General features: G+C 41.9%; 1 protein-coding gene across 2 annotated transcripts in view; it reads left to right on the plus strand.

Moving 5' to 3' along the window:
- LOC142497427 (extracellular calcium-sensing receptor-like) overlaps positions 1-15565 on the plus strand; it is a 77446-nt gene extending 61881 nt beyond the window's left edge. For both annotated transcript variants that reach the window (XM_075605201.1, XM_075605202.1), the window contains exons 4-6: positions 957-1184; positions 12412-12535; positions 13130-15565. In XM_075605201.1, the coding sequence (XP_075461316.1) occupies positions 957-1184; positions 12412-12535; positions 13130-14052 (1275 nt within the window). In that variant the 3' untranslated portion in view covers positions 14053-15565. The remainder of the gene's footprint in view (positions 1-956; positions 1185-12411; positions 12536-13129) is intronic.
- The last annotated feature ends 538 nt before the right edge of the window (positions 15566-16103 follow it).

The following is a 16103-nucleotide window of genomic DNA, read 5'->3' on the forward strand; positions in this document are numbered from 1 at the left end:
TAACCACCCCTTCTCTCCTCAGCAAATCAACGTGTAGCGACGATTTTGTTTTGCTTAAAAGCGAATTGCTGCACTGTAACATTGTAATTCCTGACTAAGAAAAATCTGCAAAACATGTTGTGTTGCTGAGGTCTATCCAACCTGTAAGTGAGATAACATAAGTGAGACGAGATAACTTATCCCCACACACTGAGAACATTGGTGACTTTGGAAGCCATTGTTGACTTCTAGGCTGGATTTTCATTATAAATCTGTGAGTGAATTATTATAGAGCCTTTGGATTGCATTTGTTTTTACAGAATTATTACACTATATTCCGTTTCTCACCTTGTCGTTGCACTCCCAGTTGAAAGAAGAATTTTAGAGGAACTAACTGGACGGTTCTGTTTGGGTCGGAGCAGCATCCACTGTCGCTGGAAATAAGGGCCAATATTATCTTTTGATTTATATTTCTAACCCTACATGATGAAGGTGCTTGCACCAAAACATTAGATCCCTGTCACTGTGTTTTGTCATTAAATTACTCTTTTGCATTAACTTGTTTGCATTGCTTTTTGGTGTGCATGCCCCCCTCCCACCATTGCTTACTACACTGTTGCCCTGACTAGGTTTCAAGCCTGTAGCACTAATGCCATTACCTTTTGCTTTTGTTTTTGTCCCCATCTACTAGGGGCATCCCAAGTTGCATTAGTCCCTATTCCCTCCTCTTTGAGCTTGACTTTAACATTACATCAAACACTTTTAGCACTGTATAGAACATATATGTCGCACCTATGAGATCATAGGGTTTTTTAATACATTTAGATTGCTAAAAATAAAAAAGTAACCTTATTATTATTATTATTGTAACATTAATAAGATGCATACATATTCATAAGTTATAGGTTTGTTTAGACCTCTTATCGCAACATACAGTAAACCAATTGATTTAGAACTTTGACATTTTCTTTTTCCAGCTCCTGCACTATATTAAGCACGTCCGGTTTACAAATAATAATGGTGAAGAGGTGTTTTATGACTCAGCTGGCAATGCTCCTGGCATTTATGAAATAACGAATTGGCAGATTAAACGAGGGGAGACCTTGCAATTTGTGAAAGTTGGTCGTTTTGACTTCACGGCCTCTGTTAGAAAGGTACTCATTATTAATGAAAGTGCAATTTTATGGAATGGAGCCAAAAGAAAGGTGAGATAACTCTAAAACTTTATATTGAATGTTTGATGAATGGGTCATTTGTATATTATTAATTTCCTGAATATTGTTTTAGACATTAATTTTAGTCATAATTGTTGAATTTGCTTTGGGATTATGGCCCATAGATTGTAAACTCAGTGGGACAGGGACTCCTTTTCCTAATGTTTACTTTTATGTTGGTAGCACTTATTCCCATTATGTCTCCTACTATTATGCCACGTGCCTTACTGCTGTGAATTGCTATGTGCATGGATAGCGCTATACAAATAAAGATATACAGTAGATACATACATATTCAAATATCTCATGGAATAGCACAGCTTAATACAGTGACTACATGCCGGTGTGTTTTATTTAAATGTTCTTTTTTTTTTTTGTATTTAGTTTTAGAAAATTTAGTTGTACAGCATTGCACTGATTTTTTTTTAATGCATCTATGTTTCTGTGAAAGAAGCTGTAATCTTTACAAGAGGACAAGGTCTGCAGAGACTCTTTGTACTCTGGGTAAGTGAGTACCTTTCATGTTACACCTCTGGCAAGGCCATCTCCTTTTACCTGCCCTTAACTACAAAGCACCTATAAAGAAACACTTTCCCATCACTACATATTATCCACAAGTGCCTGTATATATTGACACCTTTTCAATAAAGTGAAGAAAACATAGCAGGACTTGGTGTGCTTTGGAAAGAGGGCTGAGTTAAAGCTAACTGGATCTATTCACACATCACACGTGACCCTGGCTTCAGGATAGTAAAAGGAGGACCGTGTGCTTTGGGGACACACATAGAAGCTGCTACTCACAGCGTTTATGCTAAGATACAGAGCAGTCTCTGCACACTGACAAGCAGCAGCGTTACACTGCCTATACAGAGCCCAGCTTCTACAGCAGTACAATCAAGCAGCCTCACACACAAGGCAGCAGCACTGCAGTCAGACAGTGCACTATACACAGAACTTTGATTGCCCTTTCTGTTTTGAGTCAACCCTCTGCACAGCTTCACAGTGAGGAGCTACCATCTCACCTACCCCTGCGCACGTCTCCACGGCTAGCGCTACCAAGGGCCACGCCACCGGACACCCGCCAGGACACGAATCAGAGCCACCTGTGAGTACAGCTACCACTACGCTGAACGCTGCAGGACGCCGATCGGTATCATCTGAGACAGTCGCCCATCGCCAACGCAGGTAACAGACCGCACGCCACATGCACTGGCTAAAGGTCTACACACACCTGCAGCATGGCGGAACTCAGATCCTCACCAGACACCACGCAGGAGAGTGACCACTCAGACACAGAGACCACTGTACAACTGCAACAGGCAAAGGCAGGCGGAAGACCTAAGCGGACAGTCACGCTGACACAAAAGGCCCACGAAAAATATGAGGCTGACATTGACGTGCGCCGCAAAAAATTAGAGAAGTCCTGAGAGGACACTGATCGTGAAATATGTAATGTTGCAAATGCTAGCAATCAAGAAATGCAGATTAAGCAAGCTATTACTCAGATTAAGTCATGCCATGGATGTTACGTAACGCTGTCACAAGCATATTTCACCTATCTGACAAGGACTAGCACGGAAGACAGCCTGCAGGAACGTGACCTGCAAAAGGCGATTGACCTAGAACGTGATGGCATCGTGCATGACCGCCATACGGACACCCAAAGTGAGAGAATAGAGCTCCTCCTGGAGACGCATCGCAGCGCTCCAGCACATACAGGCACCCACATCCAGGCAATCATCAAGGTCAGCAAGATCAGCACAATCTAACGCGTCCAGCCCAAGCGCTACCAAGGCATGAGCCACCGCAGAAGCCGCATGCGCTAGGGCCGAATATAGTCGAAAAGAGGCAACCATTAGGGCGGAGAGAGCGTGCATAGATGAGGAGGAGCAGAACTCCACTGCCGCTGCTGCTGCCAATGCCGCCACTGCCACCGCCAATGCTGCCGCGGCCGCAGCCAATGCCGCGGCCGCAGCCAATGCCACTGCCACCGCCACTGCAGCCACAGCCGCCGCGGGGAGGAAAGTCGAATTTGATGCAGACCTAGAGGCCCTAAATAAAGAGAGGGAAGCCGCCGCCGCCGCCATAGCCCAAGCTGAAGTCTTAGAAGCAGCCGCGCAACAGGATGGCTGGGAGAAACCATACAGACGAATAATCTCAGAGGATCCAGTCCAACGCACTGAAGACTACGTAAGGAGCCTCTTCAGTGTAAACACCAGCGCACCATCTCAACATGACGGGAGTGACTCCACAGACACCGAAGACTTGCTAGGTCCACGTGGAGAAGACGCTGTTCCTTCAAGGGTACACGCTTCCTGGGATAGCCACAGTCGCAACAGTGATCCACATGCCAGCACGCACACGGATGCACTACAAAAGGCTCGCAATCCAGGTACACCCACACGGGAAAACACAGCCCCTCACACTGACCAGCAGTCATCACACATCCACCCCGAGGAAGAGGCGACTGCAAGGACCATCCCAGCAACTATCTCGGAACGCGACAACACACCGATGCCTCAGGCCTAACAGACATGGGCAAGTACATGATCCGGCGTGACATGGTACAAACCGGACTTACCAACTTTGACGACCATCCTGAGTACTACCGAATATGGAAGTTCACATTCAAAGACACAATCAAGAGTCTGGGCTTCTCTGCAAGGGAAGAACTCAGCCTACTAACTAAACGGCTGGGAAAAGAATCCATAGTACATGCAAAGAGACTCAGGGCAGCGAATGTGAATCACCCCCAAGTAGGTCCTGACTTGGTATGGGAAAGGCTAGAGGAGTGCTACGGTAGCCCCGAAGCGGTCGAAGACGCACTCTTCAAAAGAGTCGACGACTTCCCTAGAATTACAGTCAAGGACTACTCGAAGTTACGAGAGCTCGGGGATCTGCTGCAGGAGCTGGAGTTTGCAAGAACAGACCAATCCCTGACAGGTCTTAACATCCTAGACTCGTGGAGTGAGACCCATCTTGGAGAAGCTACTGTACAACCTCCAAGAAAGATGGACGTCACAAGGCTCCAAATACAAAAGGGAGAAGCAAGTTGCCTTCCCTCCCTTCTCATTCTTCTTGAGCTTCATCCACGAAGCGGCAAGGACAAGATACGATCTCAGTTTCATCTTAGGTGCGCAAACCACATACAGTGCAAACAACCTGAGGAATGAAAGGCCAGCGGATAGATACGGTAATGCGAGAATGCCTATATCGGTCCACAGGACGGACGTGTCCGCCCTTACCCAAACAACTCCCGGCCAGTCAGTCGCCGAAGACACTAAACCAAGGGACCCAAACAGGGAAAGTCCCATACACAAGAAGCCACACCCACTTAACAGGTGCTTTGGGTTCAGGATGAAGTCCCTAGAGGAACGCAAGAAGTTACTCTGAGAATTCGGAGTTTGCTTCAGGTGCTGCGATTCCACAACTCACCTAGCCAAAGACTGTAAAGAAGCCATAAAATGTGTAGTGTGCAAAAGTGACAAGCACGTAACATCTCTACATCCAGCGGAGCTGACACTCCACCAACTCAACAACCCATCCTCCATAGCGGAGCATGGTGGGGAGGAAGGAGAAGGAGAGACAACATCTGTCAAGTTTCAGTGCAACGAGGTTTGCGGAAAAGGATGTGACAAAAGGTCCTGCTCCAAAATATGCCTTGTCGCAGTGCACCCCCAGGGACAACCTGAGAGGGCTATTCAGATGTATGCAACCATCGACGATCAAAGTAACAGATCATTGGCGAAGAAAAAAATAATCCAAGCCCGATGGAAAAGTTGAAAAAAATCCACAAAAACATTAAAAATTAATCCCAGCCCGATGGGACAAAAATAAACGAAAACAGGAAAGAAGAAAAATAAATCCAGGCCCAATGGCCTTTTTTTAAATCTGGTGCAATCCTGAATGAAGGTCATTGGATCCTCAACTTGACACAAAGCCCTGGACCTTCCGTTACTTGTAGATGAAAATAGATGGTATAATCCTATTGCTTAATGTACCATGTGGTCCCTCACTTTTGACTTCTCACGCAAAAGTGAGTGAGTCACATGGTGCATAAAGCAACCTGATTGGTTGATGCACCATGTGATTCCTTCATTTTTTTTTTAGCTGAGAAGTCATCTCAACCATATGATTCCCTTCCTTTGAGTTGATCTCTCATCTCACAAAAAGAAAAGGAATCACATGGTACATCAACCAATCAGTTTCAACCAATTGCTTGATGCATCATGTGATTTTCTCATTTTTGCCTGAGAAGTCATTTTTACAACCATTCCTTGTTAGATTGGATTGCCCCAACAGAATCGAATCCTCTGGTATCCTACATGACATCTGTAGTGACCATGCAATAGTGTATTTTGTAAGGAAAATCAAATTATTTAAATCAAGCCCTAAAGTTCTACTCACTAGAACATGTAGAAACTTTATCCAGCAACAATTTTTGGCCGATGTTACCAATTGCCCTTGGTACAGAATCAATCTGATACCTGACCCCGCTTCTGCACTTGGTTTCTTTTCAAACAGAGTTCTTAAAAATCTGTGATGCCCATGCCCCACTTTGCAGTACACGAGTACGGGGGCTCATTTTCCGTGGGTTACATCCAACCTTATTGCGCTTAACCATTTCAGGGATGCCTTGTGGAAAAGATACAAAATAAATCCAGTTTTCAAGTCTCGAAAAAACAGATTGAAGTACGTGTCCAGGGTGAGATTGGCTAGGGCTGTGTGCATATAACATTGTGTCATCCGCATACAATATTGTGTCATCCGCATTGAAGCTCCCTTACCAGCTTTAGGTAGATCATTGATGAGGACTAAAAAGACTAGGGGCTCAACAACAGAGCCTTGTGGGACACCACAGGTGATCTCCAAAGGATTCAAGTTAGAGCCTGAGATAAACACATGATGGGATCTCCTGAAAGGTAGGAATGAAACCAGTTTAAAGTATGTTCCCCTATTCCAGAGCACTACAGCTAGTTTAGCAAGATAACATGATCAACAGTGTCAAAAGCTTTTGCAAAATCTAGTAATGTTGCACTAGTAAATTGTCCCAGTTCCATTCCACATTGGATCTCATTGCAAAATTTTAGGAGGGTAGTTATAGTGGAGTGTTTTGGGCAAAAATTTGCCTTGTATAGAAATCGCTTAATTGGGAGTGGACACATTTTTCCATAACTTTGGACAGTATTTGGAGAAGATAGAGTGGCTTGTAGTTTGAAACAGTGTTCTTGTCCCCACCTTTGAAGATTGGGGCAACTCTAGGTTTTAGGGATATGGCCTGCTGATAAAATAGAGATAATTAGGGAAGCAAGCGGTATGGCAATGACTGGCCATTGAATCATAGTAACTGATTGCAGTAGGTTAGGTCACATTGGCTGCTTAGTTTTAATTTGAGGAGCCTTTGGGTATTCTCCTCTTCAGATACTTAAAATTGTGGGCAGTTTTGGGAGAGGGCGGGGCTATAGGTGTTTTCCCAGATTGAGCTTCATGTTTGTAGTTCAGGTTGTGCTTTCCTAATAGGGAAGTAGCACACCCAAAAAAGTATTCATTCAACATAAGTAACACCCCTTCTCCTCTCTTTGACTATCTTTCTTAGAAATGGAGTATCCCTGAATGGCGATATTTGCATCAAGGGTATTAGGAATTTACCATGTTTCTATGAGAACGATGGCTTTGGGTTTAAGCATAAGGCTCATTGCGCTTAGTTCATCCAGTTTAGGCAACAGGATATGGCTATTTATATGGGCAACAGATAGTCTTTTTTGGAAATTGAAAAGGGTATTCTCAGTTTTATGGGACAGAGTTGAAAAGGGAGGGCCTTGGTTCAGTGCAATAACCCCTGCTAAAGAGTAACAGTATAAATAGAAATGTGAGTAGTTTATTGTATTGTATTATATGTCTTTATTTATATAGCGGAAAGAAATGTTATATCTATGGCTCTTGGCCCCAAGTAACACTAAATAAAAGGATATAAGCAGCCAGATGGAAGTAGATGTCCACTAGAGTTCTCCTCGTGTAGGCGGTCAAATCATGAAAAAGAATAAAAAAACAAACATAGTGTAATACAGTAAATCACATTAAACAAGGAAACCTATGACACCACTAACAAACACTTAAAACTGACAAATGCTGAGACAACCAGATGACTGAAAAGTAAAAAAAGGCATTTAATACAACAACTGATAGTTCAGTACAATTAAAAACACATAGTGAAAAAAGTCCCTATAGTATCCTGTAGCTAGCTGAAATGCCCGCTTACCGGAGCCTAGCTGGTAACAGGCAGTGGATAATTAGGGAGTATCCCCTCTCATACGACACTGGTACAGCTCCTGTCCATCCCTTAGGCGTCTGCCACGTGTAGTCGTCTGGAATCCAGAGAGTCCGTGGATGTAGCAGCTGTCCAAGCTTCACAGGGGCAGAGCAAGCGGTTTAGACGCCTTCCCTCTATCCTCCGTGGTGTGGGCATGCGCAGAAGCGCTCGGTATCAGAGGAGGTATACCGCAATAACACCAGCTCCTCACGGTGAAGAGGGGAGCTAATGGCGGCAAATTCAAAAGTGCTCCAGTGAAGGAGCTGCACAACACGGCTTGCGGGGAACTGATTCGCTGTAGGAACGCACAGTGATACCAGGGACCACCCTACGCGTTTCGGAAGACTGCGCTTCCTTCCTCAGGAGTAAAAAAGTAGTGCCTCAGTCTCTGAATGTCTGCACATAAATAGTCCCGATTTAAAAGTACTGTGACATATTTAGCAGAATAGACATGTGCAATAGCATCAATATGAATGGTGTCTCAGCATACAAACATAAAAACATTAAAACAAAACATGTATATACAAAAAATACACAGTACATAAATCTACTAATAAAATATCAAAATTCCACAATGACCACCAACTAATGAGTGGAAGTGATCTAAGTAGGATAAATACATAATATATGCTAATCCATTTGATTACTCTATATTGTCAAATAATCATTATTACCCCTCAAATAAATATCCTTTAAGGGTTATGCACAATATATATATATGATGATATGCATCAAGGGAACAATGTATAACCAATGCACAAACATAATATTAGATCAAAAAACATCAACAGATGTAAAATGGACAGTATGCAAAATGGAATAAAAACCCAAAAACCCTAACATGAACAACAAACAGGACAGAACATATAACCAATTGTACAGTGTCCAGTGCAGAGCCATCCCCGAATAATAATATAGCAAAAAGTGAAGGGACTGTGATAGATTATGTCTACTACTGAGTAGTAGTGGGATATAATAGTGAAAATATGTCCTAACGCTAATATAAATATGTGTAATGTCCGGCTGTCCCTATGATGCGAGCTTGGCCCTGTGGCGATTCAATTATTATTATTTATATAATAATAATTAAAGGCAAATGAAGCACAGCCATTCTGATTGGCTGGCATCATTCCCTTTAAGAGACGTCATGTCAAAAAAAAATTAAAGTCGGAATATGGTTTGAACAGCCAATCAGGTGGCTGTTAACCATTTTGAGGCTAAATGTGACCAAGCCCTATTTAAGGCTGTGATGCGTCATTTGAGCCCAAGGAGACGATGAGACAACATCGGTTGGGATTTACCATGGGGTTTTTTGGATTGACAGATGAAGATAGAAGATAAAGAAGATCAAGAAATGGTGACAGATGAAGATAGAAGGTGATTAAAGAAAGAAATAAGAAGATTTGGCTACCTGATCCGGATCTTCATGGCGGATGGCATCGGATGCTGTTGGAGGCCTTCAAGGTACGTGAGCTTCCTGTTTCCCCGGGAGTCGGAGGGCCACCGCTTCTTATGATAAGTAATATATTGAATGTTTGTAAATGTCTCTTGTTACAGGTTTCTTCATTGGATGTGTTTTTTGATTTTTTGGGGGAGGCACATTGACTGATAATATATTAATCTGTACCACTTTAGGGTACAGATTAATACATTATTATGACAATATTTGGGGGGCATTTGTGGCTTGGTATTGCTGTTGGTTTTTTTAATTTCAATTTCTTATGTGGATGGGGAAACAAAAGAAACAGCGCACAACGCCAAATAGTGAAGCAAGTATTGCAAAAATATATTGATTAAAAAGGGTAATTAATCTGCGTACATCAAATAGGTGATAAAAGTGCATTTAGTGTGTATCACACTGGTTACCACTCGGCAGCTGTTAGTAGAAGAGTCTGGTGCTTGCTTCTCTCAACGGGAGCCGCTACGTTGGTTCTGAAGCAGGATTCTTGCCTGGACTCCTCATCCGACAATGCGGGGCTCCCGGGGGGGTTTCCCTTTCAGCAACCCGGCTCCGCTGCAGTTATTGGTGCTTGGTGAGACCGCTCGAGGTTCCAAGACGTCTGGGGCAGCTTCTTCTGATAAGGCTGCAATGGTTCCTGCAAGTAATTCAGTGCTCTCCTCTTCCTGCTGTCCAGGTGCTCATATCTCTCTGAGAGTTGTGCGCTGTTTCTTTTGTTTCCATTTCTTAGAGTGTGTGGGGTGCTGAGCCACCCCCTTTGTTTATAGCAGCAGACGCCCGTATCAGTTACACGGTTATGTGATACAATTTATATATTTTCTATATACTTTCACTGTGGTATTTGTGGTTTATTCTTTTCCACTTATTTATAGGGTCTAGTCACTGCACTGTATATATATATATTTGTAAGGTTAGATAGTAGCGCACAGTATTATTTCTGTCTTATGTGGATGTGATTGTTTTTTTCCTGCTTAATGGTAATAAAATGTTTGGGATTGGTGTTCGTTTGTAGTTAATGTTGTATTATGTTAGCTAATGCGTTTTATGGTTATTTCAGATATTGTTTGAATTTATTTATTTGTCTTTTAATGTTTACTTTCATTAATGTTGTAGTAATTCATTGGTTTGATTGGTTAGTGTTACTATTCATTTTGAGTTGGTTTAGGAATTAATTGGTTTCATTGGTTAATGGTTTAATTAATTCATTGTTGATGTTGTTACTGCTTGTATTCATTGGATTAGCTGGCTACTGTTTTGATTTACTTTATTTAGGTATGCTAATGCAGTGTTTAATAATGGGCAAATAATCTATTATCCATATCTGGATAATAGTTATTTTGCACATTATTTTACTGTATGTGTTCGGGGGGTGTATTTAGTTAGAAATAATGTTTATTATTTTTGTAGACACAACGCTGGTACCGCAGGCCCGCGGGACCCCGGGACGGCCACGGTGTCAGCCGGGGACCCCGGGACGGCCACGGTGTCAGCCGGGGACACCCGCGCGACCCCCGGCCTCCCTCGGGGACCCCGAGGGGTCAGCCGGGGACACCCGCCGGCCTGTTGTATGGGTGTTGCGCATGCAAAAATGTAAAGCAAGAAATTTTTCAAAGTCCAGCTTTTTTTGCGTCTACCTTGAGCTGACGTGTTCTGTTGAACACAACTTTCGCGTACGCTAAGGTTACGTTGCTTAGTGCATCCCGCTTAAGGGCAGAATTTAACGCAAACAGGGTAACGAACGAGCAAAGTTGGACTTTGAAAAAGTTCCTGAAAAAAGTCTGTTATCGGAGCTTAGTGCATGACCCCCTAAGATGCTATGCTAAATCCTGCTATGCTTCCCTTGACCTTAGTAACCAATTCTTCACTGTGATGCTGTTAGTGGTTGCAAACCAAAAGCAATTATATAGGAGAGTAATAAAAAAGCGATAACACAATCCACCGTACAAGGTACAGCAATACCAGTGAATACATGATTATATCTGCATATCTTCCATAGGTTCCAAAACCTGCTTAATTCGCTCCATTGACACATACCATCCTGTGGTTAAATTGCAGGTAGGGATTCTGGGTAATAGTATGTAGCCAGGTCCCCCAGGTTTACCCTCACCTCTGCTGTAGTGGAAGAGTCAGGGAAGGTTGCAGAGCGTGCAGGGAGCGCTCCGGTGCACAGGAGGCTCCGCGGTGGCCTGAGCGTTCAGGGTGCCGCCATGTTGGTACTCGCGCATGCGCAGTGAGTTCCGTAGGCGACGGCGCTAGAAGAGAGTTCGCACATGCGCAGGGAGTGGCTGCGGTAGCGCGCAAAGCACAGACCAACCATTGGAGCCTAGAGCAGGGGACTACAAGTCCCATGAGCCTCAGCTAGACCAGGTGATGCCAGGGAGCCAATAGGGTGACAGGAACTCGGCAGGAAGAGGATAGGAAGTTGCGCAGGGGAGCACGTTAGGCAGAGAAGACCAGGAAAGGGAAGAGGTAGGAGCTCTATGTTTAGAGAGGCAAGTAGCCTCTAAACTAGGTCCAAATATCCCTAGGCCCAGATAGGCCCCTGAGTCCCAGTCAGCGTGTAGTCAATGCATGGAGAGGCCCTAGAATAGGAACCTGCCCTGTGAGTGTGTCAAGTTAGGGACACAGAGGTTGCTGCAGAATTATATCAGAGGTTTGGGACCAGATCTCTTCAGAGACATTATCAGCCCTCCGGGTGGGATCGCCCCTGATGACATCGCAGACGGCTCCGTGTCATCGGATTCTTTGCGAAGATTGTTTGCAGGCCCGAGCTCAGGAGCGCTCGGCAGGTAATATCTACTAAGTGCACCAACTGAAACATTGCTCATTTTAGTGGCTGCGCAGTCACACACACACACATTTGCGGATTGCGGTGTGGGACATTGGACAACGTGTGGGGAACATGGTGAAGGGTCGCGTCCTGCGAGACGCGTTATCTAATTGTGTCTCCTCAAGGAAGAATACTAAAGGTTATGGTACATGTAAGGTTATGGTCACCGCTAGTAAAGCTGTTTCTTTTACATACTGTGTGAGTAGTATTGTGTTATTGTCCTGCGAGGAACAACACCCGCTCTGCTGGGAGCCATCGCAGGTGGAGGCGTTGCATCTGGTAAGAGATCATCCATATATATATAGTGCCCCAGGCTCTCCGTGGCAGAGGCTCAGGCCCTGCGAGCCAACAGGTTACACAGCATTGGTAGTCATACTGTACCCAGGGGGAAACAGGGCTACAACTATGTAAATCAGTACACAAAGCATGTCACTTTTTAGCATTCAATCTGTTTTAAACATGGATTCCTTAGAGCTTTTGCTTGCTATATAGGGCACCTGTTGATGACATGCGGATACCCTCATGGGTTTCTTGTCTGCTCTACAGTCAACAAGTTGTAGGTAGTGTTTAATATGTTTGACTCCCATAAAATGGACTCATCTCTGCTTCACATTTCAAGGTTCCTCTGTCCGTCTGCAGTAACAGTTGCCCACCCGGGTATAGGAAAGCAATTCGGCCGGGAAAGCCACTTTGCTGCTTTGACTGTATCCTTTGTGATGAAGGGGAAATTTCCAACCAAACTGGTACGCAAAGTTGTTTTCCAGCTTAATACTGTATGTCTTAAATTAATTTATCTTAAGCACTTCAAGTTAGAGAAAGTTAAAATAATTGATCAGGCTGGAAAAGGAGTTTGTATATTCAATTTATGAAACTGTTTCTTCTTCAAAATTCCAGGTCCCCAAAACAAGTATGATAACGTATTAATTGCATAGCACTTAAGTCATTGACAGATGATCAATGTGATGTACAGGGTATGTGTGATTGCATGTAGCTGGCCACTAGAACAAGTGGTTTTATAATTTTATCTGGCATAGCCATTATTAGGCTATTTCCTACGATGGAAAGGTCTATTAATTCTTACATTGGGCATTTCAAAACATAATTGAAATTACTGTATTTCTTATATATTTTACGTTTTATTGTGTGCAAGATAAATGTAACTGAAGCATTAAATTAATTTGTTTAGATGTTAATATTTATAAAACAGAGACAGTAGATTTATCAAGTGTTTTGCACCTATTGTACAGGAGAAACACAACTGTAAGTTTTATTAATGACAAAAACATATATCTATGAAATATAAAAGACACTAATAATAATTTGTATATTATTTGCAGATATGACGGATTGCTTGAAGTGTCTTGATGAGTACTGGCCTAATGAACAAAAAAATAAATGTATAAAAAAATCTACAGAATTCCTTTCCTACCAAGAACCATTAGGGGCAGCTTTGGGTGTCGCAGCTGTAACCATAGCAGTAGTTCCTGCCATCATATTGCTCATCTTCATCATGTACAGAAACACTCCAATAGTCAAAGCCAATAACCGAGAGCTCAGTTATGTTCTGCTGATTGCCCTCCTCTTCTCAGTTTTCTGTGCTCTTGTTTTTATTGGTCAGCCTATGAATGTAACCTGCATCATCAGACAAATTGCCTTTGGCATTGTATTTGCTCTCAGTGTTTCTTGCATTTTGGCCAAAACTATCATGGTAGTCCTAGCATTCAGAGCCACAAAACCCAACAGTAGCATGAAACGATGGATTGGACCTCAGCTGGGTAACTCAATAGTTGTTAGTTCCACATCAGTGCAGTTAATCCTCTGTACAGTGTGGCTGTGTATCTCTCCTCCTTTTGTGGAAAGAAACACATCCTATAAACTAGGCACAATCATTATTCAATGCAATGAAGGCTCAACTACTGCATTCTGGTGTATGCTGGGATACATGGGTCTAATGGCAATAGTCAGCTTTGTGGTGGCTTTTTTATCTAGGAAACTGCCTGATAGTTTTAATGAAGCCAACTATATAACTTTCAGCATGCTAGTGTTTGTCACTGTTTGGCTGTCTTTCATCCCGGCTTATCTTAGCACCAAGGGGAAATATATGGTGGCAGTGGAGGTGTTTTCAATCTTGTCTTCCAGTGCTGGGTTAATCTCATGTATATTCTTCCCCAAATGTTATATCATATTACTGAGACCAGATCTAAATTCTAAAGAATTTCTCATGGGCAGAGGGGCTTCCAGGACCAACAAACGTAAATAGTGCCCTATAAAGAGATGTAAATGTATATACATTATATCTACAGTAGCTCAAAGCAAGTTCTCGGTTAGTGTCTTGGATTTTCATGAAATGATGTAAAAATGTGGGTCTGACTGTTTATAAGGTTCAGAAACATTCTATTTTTCCTTGTGGTTAATCTTCAAATGTAGAACAAGCAAATAACAATCTGACACCGGAGACATGAGGAGATACTTATTCTTCCTTAAAATTACATCATATATGATGGATGATACATTTTTTGAAAGATACTTATTATGCACGTTTAAATGAATCACCCCAACTAGTGGTATTATGTACAGTACATAGAAATAATGTGAAAATATTATTGTTCCATAGCATCCTGCTTAGCAAATGTTGAAATCAGGCACAGCTCCCTTCCCTTTTTAACGTACTGCAACCAATGTGTTCGGCTATACTTATAATAGGCCACTGAAATGTACCCAATTGGTGAAAGAGTTCATTAGAGCTTCCAACATGATTGAGAAAACTTGTGGTTCACAAGTTTAATCTTTCCAAAGCTTTAAGTAATATTATTTTTAATTTCAAGATACATTGTTGTTTTTCAAGATTTTATTTCTATTCTATTACTCTAGGTTTTGATACCTTGATTAAGCGGTAGAAATGCTTTTGCAAAGTTAGTGTTTTTCTACCTGTAGATTATGATGATGGTAAATATTTTCACATGTTTTCTGCAATGGTTATTCTTTGAAACAGCAATCTTCTTTTACATTATTAGAGCCTCATAAATCCAACCCCAGGGCTGAATATTGTTAGTCATGACATGGAATAAAATGTCTGACGAGAGGAAGATGCCAATGATGTCACCCTCATTGATGGCAGAATCCTCCATAGCATTGAGAAATAACATTTATCTGGGACAAACTGAAAAAGTAATATTTTCTATGCCTAAATATTATGGTCTGCTTGATAGCAATGGTAAATTAGTATATGTGAATTGCCACAGGAAGCTGAGGGCAGCCATTTTCCAAAAGGGCAAATGTTCTCTTCATACTATGTTCTTCTTTCTTAAATAGGGAATCTGGACCCTAAAGTCCAAAATAAATAATATTTTTTTAACTCATATTATAATGTTGTTTAAAGTAAAAGTTTTGTTTTATTAAAAAAAAATATATATATATACATTCTTTTGTATGTAGAAACTTCAGGCGCTGAATCAATACACAAATTATAGACATGTTGTTGTACATGGGATTATTTAAAATATATATTCTTTTCTAGGTGTCGTTGTCTAGGTGTTAATGTTGTTTCCTGATGTGTGAGCCTTAAAGCCATACAGTATGTTATATTTAATGTGAAAAACGGGTTTAAACCTGGAGAATTTGGGGTTCCTTGCAGGTATGGACCTTTTTTTTATTGAACCAATGTGAGCAATACAAAAACAATTGACCTATTAAACTCAAGATTTGAAAAACAAATAGTCCACTTATACTGTATAACTATAAACAGGCTTTTGTTTTTCTATAGTTTTCTCAATCATGTTGGAAGCTCTAATTAACTCTTTCACCAATTGGGTACATTTCAGTGGTCTGTTATAAGTATAGCCGAACACATTGGTTGCAGAACGTTAAAATGGGAATGGAGCTGTGCCTGATTTCAGCATTTGCTAAGCAGGATGCTATGGAAGAATATTATTTTCACATTATTTCTATGTATAACTATAAACAGGCTTTTGTTTTTCCATAGCTATAAGAAAAGTCATGCTCTGTATAACAGTGCGTTGTAGGAGTGAGACTATGTGTATGTGTAAAGAAAGGTTTTTTTTATTCTCAAAACTTTACTTCACTTATTAAAATGCTGAATCTGTTGTTCCTTTGTGTTAGCTGGGCCCCTTGCCTTTCTTATCTTGTTACTCCCTCTTGTAGAGTCAGGTGAGAATGGTACAGCTGTAGGCCTTGAGAAAAGGGAAGGGGGGAAGGGGGGAGATGAGGTTGCCAGGCACATACGTTTTTCTTTATGCCTAGTCTGCTAAAATATATAGCAACATGTATAACCAGTAACTATGTGGAAACAAG

The sequence above is a fragment of the Ascaphus truei genome, chromosome 6 (genome assembly GCF_040206685.1).
Source record: "Ascaphus truei isolate aAscTru1 chromosome 6, aAscTru1.hap1, whole genome shotgun sequence".
In the NCBI taxonomy this organism is placed as follows: Eukaryota; Metazoa; Chordata; class Amphibia; order Anura; family Ascaphidae; genus Ascaphus; species Ascaphus truei.